Source organism: Oratosquilla oratoria, chromosome 2 (genome assembly GCF_046742065.1).
Source record: "Oratosquilla oratoria isolate Oo_2021 chromosome 2, ASM4674206v1, whole genome shotgun sequence".
Classification (NCBI taxonomy): Eukaryota; Metazoa; Arthropoda; class Malacostraca; order Stomatopoda; family Squillidae; genus Oratosquilla; species Oratosquilla oratoria.
In genome coordinates, this window is record NC_134778.1 from 8,694,260 (window position 1) to 8,706,759 (window position 12,500).

General features: G+C 41.4%; 1 protein-coding gene across 9 annotated transcripts in view; it reads right to left on the bottom strand.

Moving 5' to 3' along the window:
* LOC143036819 (prohormone-4) overlaps nt 1-12,500 on the bottom strand; it is a 332,335-nt gene that overhangs the window by 10,639 nt on the left and 309,196 nt on the right. For all 9 annotated transcript variants that reach the window (XM_076204617.1, XM_076204635.1, XM_076204627.1 and 6 more), the window contains one exon: nt 5,404-5,556. In XM_076204617.1, the coding sequence (XP_076060732.1) occupies nt 5,404-5,556 (153 nt within the window). The remainder of the gene's footprint in view (nt 1-5,403; nt 5,557-12,500) is intronic.

The following is a 12,500-nucleotide window of genomic DNA, read 5'->3' on the forward strand; positions in this document are numbered from 1 at the left end:
GGAAGAGGAAGAGGAAAGAAGAGAAGAAGAAAATAAGAGGAAGTAGGAGCAGAAAGTAGAGGAAGAGGAGGAAGGGGAGAAGATAAGGAAGGGGGAATAGAAAGAGGAGGAGGAAGAAAGGGAGAAAGTGGGTAAGTGGAAGAAGAGGAAAAAAAAAAGGACAAGTGGAAGAAATAGAAGAAGTAGAGGCAATATGAAGAGAACGGGGTGGGTGGTATTTTTTTTTTTTTCTTTTTTTTTTACATATCAGCTACGAGCAGCCAGCTGAAGCTCCTAGTACCAGCCACCATTTTATCGTCTATATACTGGATGAGAATCTTGAACAGCTGCCGGATATGTACCTGCACAAGATGATAATAATACATTAGACATTGCATTCACTTTTTATAAGAAAAAATAGCACTGGAGAAAGCCCCATTTGAAAAACAGGTTCATTTACTATTTATTTTGTTTAGATTTAGAGAAAAGAAATAGGAACTAAACATTGCAGTGTTATCGTTTTGTGTGTGTGTGTGTGTGTGTGTGTGTGTGTGTGTGTGTGTGTGTGTGTGTGTGTGTGTGTGTGTGTGTGTGTGTGTGTGTGTGTGTGTGATTCACCTTGGTCTTTGGATCACGTGTTAGACTCGTGATCGACAACTATTTCCCTTCCGGAAGAGAGCTCAGAGCTCGTATGGCTGATCTATGGGTAATACTTTGACCTTACACTCACACACACACACACCCAACTCCCCGCCCACGAGAATTGGAGTAACAACTCGAAGCGCAGCGATACTGAAATTATTTTCAGCCCTGGGCAGGATTCGAACCCGGACCGCCGTAGTGACAGTCTGAGACTCTACCATCCGCGCCACTGAGTCGTGTGTGTGTGTGTGTGTGTGTGTGTGTGTGTGTGTGTGTGTGTGTGTGTGTGTGTGTGTGTGTGTGTGTGTGTGTATTCACCTCGGATCTGCTGCAGTCTCTGTCGAGACAGCCAGACACCACCCTACGGCAGTGAGCTCAGAGCTCATTATTTGCCGATCTCTGGGTAGGTCTGAGACCACTCACACACCACACACCGGGACAGCAAGGTCACAACTCCTTGACTAACGTCCCGTACCTATTCACTGCTAGGTGAACAGGGGTTACACGTGAAAGGAGACAAACCCAACTTATCTCCGCCCGGCCGGGGAATCGAACCCCGGTTCTCTGGCTTGTGAGGCCAGTGCTTTACCAATCCGAGTGTGTGTGTGTGTGTGTGTGTGTGTGTGTGTGTGTGTGTGTGTGTGTGTGTGTGTGTGTGTGTGTGTGTGTGTGTGTGTGTGTGTGTGCTATTTCATGAGGGACGATACAACCCTTTGCATCTCACGACAGTGGCTTAATATAGCTTAGTAAGATTGTATGGATGGTCTGAAGTGTACTTAAAGTGTCGAGCATACTAGAATGGCTGTGGTTGAGAAGGAAGTCGAAAACCAATTAAATCAGCTTGAGTGTACTGGTTAGGTGCCAGTACTGAAATGAGTCACTGAAATACTACACCTCTCAGGACTGCTCTTAAATTGACGCGTTTCTGTTTGTACCTTGATCTTAGTTAGGTGTTATTACTGAAGTGCAACATCGGTATAAACAGCACCTCTGTTGTTTGCTCCTAAGCTGATGTATCCTCTATTAGCTTGGCAGTCATGTCCTTTTAGTACGATCTCAACCTCCTGAAAGTCATCTATGACCTCGTTTGACGGACAAAAATATTGCCAGGACGAAGACCACCATGGAATCACCATTGAGTACCGTGATGGTCTCGGTTTTCGTAGAAAAATCGAAGACAGAACGCAACTGTACATACGAATAGTCGACCTTGATATCTCATGGTACCGTCACTTAGACAATGTATTGGCAATATTACCACAACAAAAGACCACAAACCACACCCTACGGTAGCTCAAGATCGTACATACAGTTCACAGAACTAGAGCAAAGCAACTCTTCCTTTCATGGACAGCATGGTGATCAGGGAGTGTCCGGTTGTGTGGTTCAAGGTCAACAGGAAAACCACCAACAAGGACGATCACAGGAAACCCACCAACAAGGACGATCACAGGAAACCCACCAACAAGGACGATCACAGGAAACCCACTAACAAGGAACCATCACAGGAAACCCACCAGCAAGGACGATCACAAAAAAAAAAAAAAACACCAACAAGGACGATCACAGGAAACCCACCAGCAAGGACGATCATAGGAAACCCACCAACAAGGAACGATCATAGGAAGCCCACTAACAAGGACGATCACAGGAAACCCACCAACAAGGACGATCACAGGAAACCCACCAACAAGGACGCTCACAGGCAACCCACCAACAAGGACGATCATAGGAAACCCACTAACAAGGACGATCACAGGAAACCCACCAACAAGGAACGATCACAGGAAATCCACCAACAAGGACGATCACAGGAAACCCACCAACAAGGAACGATCACAGGAAATTCACCAACAAGGACGATCACAGGACACCCACTAACAAAGACGATCACAGGAAACCCACCAACAAGGAACGATCACAGGACACCCACTAACAAGAACGATCATAGGAAACCCACCAACAAGGAACAATCACAGGACACCCACTAACAAAGACGATCACAGGAAACCCACCAACAAGGACGATCATAGGAAACCCACCAGCAATGACGATCACAGGAAACCCACCAACAAGGACGCTCACAGGAAACCCACCAGCAAGGACGATCATAGGAAACCCACCAGCAATGACGATCACAGGAAACCCACCAACAAGGACGATCACAGGAAACCCACCAGTAAGGACGATCACAAAAAAAAACACCAACAAGAACGATCACAGAAAACCCACCAACAAGGACGGTCACAGGAAACCCACCAACAAGGACGATCACAGGAAACCCACTAACAAGGACGATCACAGGAAACCCACCAGCAAGGACGATCACAAAAAAACACCAACAAGAACGATCACAGAAAACCCACCAACAAGGACGATCATAGGAAACCCACCAGCAATGACGATGACAGGAAACCCACCAACAAGGACGATCACAAGAAACCCACCAACAAGGACGCTCACAGGAAACCCACTAACAAGAACGATCACAGGAAACCCATCAACAAGGGCGATCACAGGAAACCCACTAACAAGGACAATCACAGGAAGCCCACTAACAAGGACGATCACAGGAATCCCCACCAACAAGGACGATCACAGGAAACCCAGCAGCAAGGACGATCACAGGAAACCCACCAGCAAGGACGATCTTACCCACCTGAGAGCCCAATGCAAGAGAATAAAGAGAGGTATAGAGTTGGGTTTTTCCCTGAAGGTCTTACGAATTTGTAGCCAAGAAATTTTCTAGATAGAATTCGATCACACCAGGGGAATCTTCCTCAGATTAGGATATTTCTGTGGCTTCCTGTTCCGTTTACTGAACAAAGCCCGTGAAGTTCCCAGAAGGGGCCCCAAGATTAAGATAGATACAGGATGCATCATTCTAAACCACGGTACTCCCGTCCACAACGGCACCTGGCGTATACGATTTGGTTAAACTGAAAAGATTACCGTACCCATCCCTACCCAAATAGCGTGGTGTACTCCGTTCCATGTAGGACATGCCACAAAGTCTGCATTGGCGAAACTGGAAGAGGGATGGAGACACGCCTGAGGGAACGCAGAGAAGATTTAACACACCACCGCACGTTCAGTGCGAGGAATAACTCGTGTGGACCACGTGAGACACCTATCAGACTTGGGATGGTCTAGCATAGTAGCACAATATATAGACCAAAAGACAAGGAAGCTGTCGAAGTCGGCAACTAACAACATCAGTCAGAGATGCGGAGATGCAATGTAGGCATCCCCCGTACCAGAACTGATCACTCATGGAATCCATCAACCCGAGCAGCAACACTGTGTCAGGTCACGCAGCAACACTGGGTCAGGTCACAACACAACACATCAAAGCAACCAACCAATATTAGGTTCATGATCCACTCTACTCATACAGTCAGTCAATGGCAAGATAACAACCCGTAAAGAACGGCATCGGCTTCCAATATGATAACAGGATCAACCAGAAAGAGTCAAAGATTAGACAATACTATCAGGTGAATTTATGGGGCAGTCGAACCATCATTAAATAGCACCAACTCTTGGGAAATACACTAGTCAAAACCGGTTGTGTGTTGTGTGGAACTCCCTTAATAACGCCTCCTCTAGTGTTTCGTGGTTCCTTCTTTTTGTTTTCTTGTATATGTCTGTACGGTTTCTAAACATAAAGATCAAAACTGTGACCATGCGAAATGTCTCTAAGATTTATCACTATGCTGAAAGCGTTCAATTGATTCTAGGATTCCCGTTATAGAGCCTTTTTTTTTTTTTTTTTTTTTTAATTCTGTGACATAATTTTCTACCCAATTTCATTTATTCATTCAGGCAGTCAATCAGTCGTTTATTTTGAGTATCTTTTCATCTCAGAATCTTTGCAAAATTATAACCTATATTTTCTTCAACACGTAACATACATTATGCATTTTGCTTTGGCCAACCTCAGCTGTTTTGCGTTGCTTACTAGCAGAACTTGAAAAGGAAAAGGTCGATTTTTTTTAATAGGACAGGTGATTTCAGGCACCTAGATAATGGAATTGAGCTAACGGGATCACGAACGACTGAGGCAAGAAGTGACGACCCTAAAGGAGGCGGTTCGAACTACCCTAAGCCAAATCGTGGTGTAAGTGAATCAGGGTATACGCTCTGAAACCCCAAGTCTCTTGCTTGCCCCATCATAAAACACGAAATTTGGAACATAATCTGAAACTTTTTTTTTTATATTCTAAGTCCTTTGTCCCTCAAGGGCTATTATTGCCTGCCCTTTGTAAAGCGTGTCCGTGTTAAAAGCATCAATGATTAACTCATTCCGTTCAAGCGATTTTACTTTTGGGAAGAACCATTCAGATCTTACCGAATTTAGTGTTCCTTGTTACTTTGTGATCAGCTTAGAGCGAACGAAGAATGTCTCCGAACTCAAAAGATTGATCGTCAACACTTTGATGCCTACCCGAATTGCTGCCAACAGAATGAAATTTCCTGATGGCAACCAGATATAAGTGTAGATATATAAACCAAAGTGGTCTTCCTCAGGTGAATAAAAACAGAATCGTGGTAGAAAACATAAATGTAAATCAAAGTAAGACGTCAAAAATTAACAGAGAAAGAAATAACCCTTTGATATCTACAGGGCTCTTCTTAACCAATTAAAGTCGTTTGTTGGTAGTAAGAACAAATGAACAAACACAAAATCCTCGTGTAGACGCTAAAGGGTTAATTCATTCAACCTATGAGTGAGTTTTCATTATCCCTTAACCTCTGAAACCTCAGTCAGCGAATCCTCACCTGACAGTGCCACAGCCACCTCTTGCACGCCTCCGAGGGGCTGAAGAGCATTCCTGGCCTTTTTGCCGAAGAGCTTCTCCAGGTAGTTGGGGCCGTGCGACGACAGGAGGGAGCTCAGGAAGGCCGCCGTTTCGTCCACGGGCGGACGCTTGGCTGGAATGCAAACGTAATTGTTAGTAAAGGGACAGCGTTGGGTTTTGCATAAATAGTTCTTTTTCAAAATGTTTTCTTGGACTTTTACTCACTTTTGTTACTGAAAAGAGTAGACTCTCGTTTATTTTCCTTATTCAAAATATTTGCTTTGACTGTAAATTATATTTCTTATTCAAAATGCTTACTTTGACTTTCACGTACTGTTCTGACCAATGTTAATAGAAACGTATATAGAAAATAAACCAACATTTAGAACTATGCAGTCTGACAGATCAAAAGCAAAAAACTAATTGAAGTTTAAAATTTATAGAATTTGTAAGAGTTCGAAAAGCGTACATTTTGGTATAAATTTTTCAGCACATACACCTTTAAACAGAGAACCCCAATTGACTGGTTTTATATTCCTCACTATACCCATGCTAAAGTTGAGAAAAAAAATACAGAATGGCTATAACAAAAAAGGCTTCTTTCTTCCAGAAGTTGATATTCAGTTAGTATGGTCTTGCTGGCTGAGCGGGTTAGGGCATCGTTACTTGCGGCGAAGGTCGAGGGGATGGCGGTTCGAGTCTTGCCACCGGCAAAGTTGAATCAAGGGCATGGTTCATTAAATTCCACGCTACAAAGTCCTCTGTAAGGAGAATCGTCCTAGCCTTCCGATAGTGGGGGAATTTGTGACGTTAAACCATATCAGGTTTTTTTTTTTTTTTTTTTTTTTAACCCATCTCTCTCACCTCCACACCTCCCACTCTACCTATCCTTGTAACACGTACCATACTTTTGAAATACATTTAGGCTTATCTTTCTGTTTCATCAATGCCAAAGTCTTCGTTTCATACAGTCCTATAAACACAATCATTCTTTCACATGACTTCTTTGTGGTTCAAAATCAGATATCCGATTCTCATCATAGTTTTCATTCCCCCAAAATACTTAAAACTATCCATTTCCTCCAGCCTCACACTTTTCAAACTTACATCTAACATGTTGAAACACAATGGCACACAATGAAACACAAGACTGTGAGAATCAACACCGTGTGAGATCGAAACCTTTATTGGTACGACGTTTCGCTTGTTACAGCTTTTTCAAGTACTTGAAAAAGCTGTAACAAGCAAAACGTCGTACCAATAAAGGTTTCGATCTCACACGGTGTTGATTCTTACATCTAACATGCCATCATCACTCCTTGTAGATCTCGTCAGTTTAGTGTTATCATCTTTTACTTTTTCTCCTCTCGCACACCCTCTCAAACTCCATCAACTGCTTCAATTTATGACTCAGCCATAAGCGTAGTGTATTCCGGGAATTACATTTGGCTCACAACTTTCCTATTCTCGTCCACCAACCCCCGATCCCTGCTCAGTACCCTCGCGTGTTCCTCCCACACTAACTCATCCATACACGTTGAACAACCATGTCGACATCACATTCTCCATCCCTAACCTTAAAACTAGCTCTATTAACTCGTGTAAAACAAAATTGACTGCCCTCAATAGCCCTTCTTTTCTATACGTATGGATAAACTTGTGTGTATATGTGCATGAAAATGTATATTTTTATAAATTAATTTTTATGTACTTGTATATACATTGGATCTCAATCGTAGTGCTTAGTTTGGTGAATCACTATTAGTAATAGGGATCATAATTTGGGAACCTAGCCAATTTCAAACTAGATATGGTAATTAGGAAATGCTCCACAATGTGCAAAGATGTTCATAGAACTACCTAATGTAGGCCATATGGTCTCTTGCAGTTTCCTTTATTCATATGTTCATATGTTGGCCTGCGTGCCCGTTTCCACCCGAAACCCACACCATTCTTACTCAATTATTTTCTCTGTTCTCCCTCCTAATCAACTCAACACCATCCCATACATCTTACCAACTGCACTTATTAGCCACATCCCTCTAAAACTACTACATTCATATTCATCCCCCTTTTCCGTGTATAGTAGAACTATACATACATTCCTCCAGTCAATCGGTATACTTCCCTCCCTTAGACACACATTAAACAAGCTTACCAGTCATTCCACTGTATCTTCTGTACCCTTTGGAAGTTAGACGTTCCACATGACAACTACCTGACTATTGCCTCTTAATTTTCTATCTTGTTTAATGTACTTTGTATCTTATCTTTTGCTTATTCATATTAATCTCCTCTCCCATTATAGTAATTCTCTTGTCACCACCCACTGTCGCAATCAAAGCCACCCTATCCTCTTCTGCACTCAACAACTTCTTGAAAGAATCTATTTATCTTCCATTCACTACCTTCACTTTCATTAGTATGTTCATCTACGTTATTTACCTTCTTTTCCACAAAAATACGACAAAAAGACCAATCTCATTATCACTAACCTCATTCCTACCACATCTACGCACATTCAACGATCCAGTTATAGGATTCTGGTTAGAATCCTCTTGCCAGACCCTCTTAAGCTTTAACCCTTCGCAGAAGAAAAATATAGAAAGAAGATCCCTATTCCCCTTACTACATATGGAAACTCAGCGATGGCGTTCTTCTCCATTACCACAAGAAAAGGTAGAAACACTTAGATATCTAGAAATGACAACTAACACCACAGTCGGACGAAAGAAAGAGTTGCGTAAGCGAAACAATATATTTCTTTTGCTAAACTGCAATCCTCTTCAGTAGTCCTCTTCAGTTAGCAATCGAAATATATAGTTTAGCTTACGCAACTCTTTCTTTCGTCCGACTGTGGTGTTAGTTGTGGTTTAGAAATGTGTTACTACAATTCTCACCAGTGATCTAGGAATTAATTTGGCTGCAGAAACGAAGCATAAGATACGGGTGTTAGAAAGTTGACGGTTGTGTTCACGAAAATATGAAAAGGAAAAAAAATTCAATAAATGCCTAAGTGAGGTTGATGGAGAGCATTGCGGATCCAGTGCCGTTGTATAAGAGCAAGCTAAAAACACTGAGAGTAGTAACACCGAAAAAGGTAGAGGCGCTGGACATGGATTGTCTGAGGAACACACGTGGAATATCAAGATGCCAAATGAAGACACCCTGGGTAAATATAAGACAAGACTTGGAAAGAAAATGAGTTGAGGGATCGGGGTGAAATAGGCTAACAAAGAGAGAGCACGAACCAAACGTAGCAGAAAGAGTAAAAGAGGGGGTTTACATGGTTCTAACGGTTCTCGAACGCGGTTCGACAGACACGTGTTTAAAGTGATGTGTGAACGTGTGAACGGGGTATTTGGTTGTCGAACACGTTGGTTAAACCCCAAATACCCCGTTCACACATCACTTTAAACACTTGTCTGTCGAACCGCGATCGACGAACTGTTAGCCCGTGTGAACCCCATCTAAAGGAGAGAGTAGGAAGAAAGGAAACGAGCAGCAGTGAAGAAAGTAAAGAAAGATGTAAAGAACAGGAGAGAGAAAGAAAGTGGAGGAAAATAAATTGAATTTGGTCGTAGTAGGAAGGAACCATGGGGGAGTAGTGAGGTGAAGAATATTGTTGTATCATATGTATTCAATCTTTTCGGTGGGAAGTCCTTTCTTTCCATCAATTCTGCAACATCCAATGCTGTTCCCACACATCTCGTACCTTATGCCGAGAAATGAGATTGCATGGCATGTTTTTTTTTTTCTCTCTCTCTTTTTCATTTGTGGTATGTGCAGAAACCTATAATTCTTTTTTTTTTTTTTTTTTTTTTAGATTTGGCTTTTTGCGAAATTTACTACGAATTGTATTTGTAAAAAAAAATGGCTTAGGTAGCATTCATAAAATTCGTTTGTGATATTCGTAATATTTGAATCAAAGTGTGTCACCATTAATGACAATGTGTCGACAATTTACAGATACATCGTACAGTAGATAGAAATGAGCCAATCATGCAACGATTTATTGTAAACGAATATAATTTTTTTCAGAGATACGTACATGTAATTTGATGCAAAAAAAATCTCATAAAGTATGCAATGTTTTATTCACGTAGAGTTTATATTCCAACATCGAACTTGCAAAGCTTTTGAAAATAATAGGAACAGAGGTGACAAAAACCTGTCACTTTCAACAAAGCAGGTCACGATGAAAAAAAAATCATTATAATTACCAACATTTGACTTTGAATTAGTATAGTCTTTGTCTTCTTTTTAGAGGAGATTTCTGTTAGTTTAGTTCATTTGTTTATATGTTCAATAATTTATCTATTTATTTATTTGATCATTTATTCATTTATTTGTTTATTTATTAAATTATTTAATTTCTTATTCATTCATTAATATTTTGTTGTTTTATTAATTTATTTACTTAGAGAGATAGACATAAAGATATATAAATATATATATATATATATATATATATATATAAACAGATAGAAAAATATATACATGGATAGATAGATAGATAGGTAGATAGATAAACAGATAGATGGATAGATGGATGGATGGATGGATGTATGGATAGATGGATAATTAGATAGATAGATAGTTATATTGAAAAAAGCGTATGAAAAGAGAACATATTCCATGTTTGTGGACAAAGCATGGGCTAATAACAACCTAATTCAAAATAGTAGAATTGCTTCTTCCAGTCAGTAAACTGCCGCATCAACTATATGAACCATACGGCCAACAAGTCATCCAAATCAATTTAATTTGTTCTTCGCTTTGTGGTAGAACATGCAGATCCCAGTGTGCTAGTGTGTGTGTGTGTGTGTGTGTGTGTGTGTGTGTGTGTGTGTGTGTGTGTGTGTGTGCACGTGCGCTTTATGATGTCTTACCAGTCTAAATTTTATCGTTCTCCAGAGCAATCACTGTGTTTTAACATACAAACTATTCTGTAATGTCAACGGTAAAAAATATGTATATCAATGTTTCTGCGTTCCAGACTTCTTGTCCTTCTTTCATTTCCTAATGGAGATTGTGAGTATAAACTTTTTTTTTTTTTTTTTTTTTTTTTTTTTTAAGTTTCTCGGCTGGCTTCTTCCTTGTCTGAAACCCCTCAGTTCTCTCCGTCTCGTCTCTCCTTTCCCCTTTTTTTTCGGCGCGGGGGGGTGGGGGGACGGGTTCGACGTTCTCGATTTCGTCGAAGTCTACCCGACACCTATTGGGAATCGGTATCTCTTTGGTTCGTCCCCCAATTACAGAATTCGTTTTTGATCGGATTTCTTCCGACGTGTCCCAGTGTCCAGACCCAACAACACCACGCCCTGGAAGCCCTTGCACAGAAGGCAAAGGTGGCGACCTTGGCTTCAGCTCGGCGTTTCCTGGTCTGAGCTCCTCACATCATAATTTAGTCACCAATCCTTTCCGTGATGTCCATAAACGTCCTTCTTAGACCCATAAACCCAACATTAAACCCATAAACCCAACATTAAACCCATAAACTCAACTCCTCCTCTCCATCCCCGCTCACCATCTTACAGAAGATTCCAACCTTCCTCATGCAATAACCAAGATTCCTCGGCAATAGCCAAGATCCTTCCTTCAGCCGTCGCCTAGGCTCACACCCACGCAGCCGTCAACTTCCAAAGGTTAAGGGTGACTAGAAAGGGCGTGGGCGTGGCCAGGCGGGGCTTGGGAAGGGGGCGTGACCAGGCGTGGGAAGTGGGCGTGGCCGGGCGTAGGTAGATGGGAGTGGCCCCGAGGGAGATAGTTTGTGTGTGGGAGAAGGGTGGTGGTGGTTGGGAGGGAGGAGAAGGTTGTAGGGTTGGAAAGTTATTAGAAATTCAAGGACACCAAGTTCACAGGAGATGGGAAGGGCATCTGATGTTAGGTGCCATTTACACTCTCTGGTTCGTTTATTAGTTTATCCTGCGAAATGAGTGGCACTATGTGGCACTATGCTTCCCGTGGTAGGTTGGTGTGTGCCATGTCAACACTGTGGACACGTTAACCTAACTCAAGAGACGTCAAAGTTATTTAAATATGTCTTTAGTTGATGAGTATCTTGTATATTTCTATATACTCCCTTGTGATAAAGACGATTTTGCGTTGATGAAATTCGATTAAAAGCAAAAGATTTTTTTTTTTTATCCCCGCTCAGTATAATTTATATTTCATATATGGCATAGATTTGTTTTGGTTTAGTAAGACTATTTTCAATATTTCCAAATCAGTGTCTATTTCCCATGAATTACGTCTTTCTGTACGCTTCGTTATGTAATGAAAGCCTTGTTTTGTATAAATGAATCTACAGGAGAAGTGATCTACCAAATCTCTTTTGGTTTAGTAAGTAAATTTGATTTGGTTTGTGGATTCATAACAGCTTCGGAAAATATACCTGAATGGAGGCTGTTTTTTGCTGCGTCAGTTTTTGGTCCTTTTTTTTTTTTTTTCAAACCCAAACTCGCTCACATCATTAGCTGAAAAATATGGACGCAGGTTTCAGGTGTTTCTCTCTCTCTCTCCTCTCTCTCTCTCTCTCTCTCTCTCTCTCTCTCTCTCTCTCTCTCTCTCTCTCTCTCTCTCTCTCTCTCTCTCTCTCTCTCTTCTCTCTCTCTCTCTCTCTCTCTCTCTCTCTCTCTCTCTCTCTCTCTCTCTCTCTCTCTCTCTCTCTCTCTCTCTCTCTCTCTCTCTCTCTCTCTCTCTCTCTCTCTCTCTCTCTCTCTCTCTCTCTCTCTCTCTTCTCACTTGCAAAGAGTAACTTTCGGTCACCTAATGGTGTGTGCGTAAACTATCTTTTCACCAACTTTTCACCCCTTATCCGCTCTACGAAGTGACTATACACTAAACAGCTTTGTCAAAGTTCGAGTCCTTAAGCTCATCATATGACTTTACGGTCGTCACGCGGTGACCATGTAGCGGGATGCGAACTGTCCTCCATCTAGTTTTTCGCCAAAACATTTAGATGAAATATTGAATACATGAACTCTGAAATTATCGGTGGTATTCTTAAAATAATATCTTTTCTTATATAAATTTTATATAAATCCTTGGAAGGTAAATAATTCTTAAGAATACCAC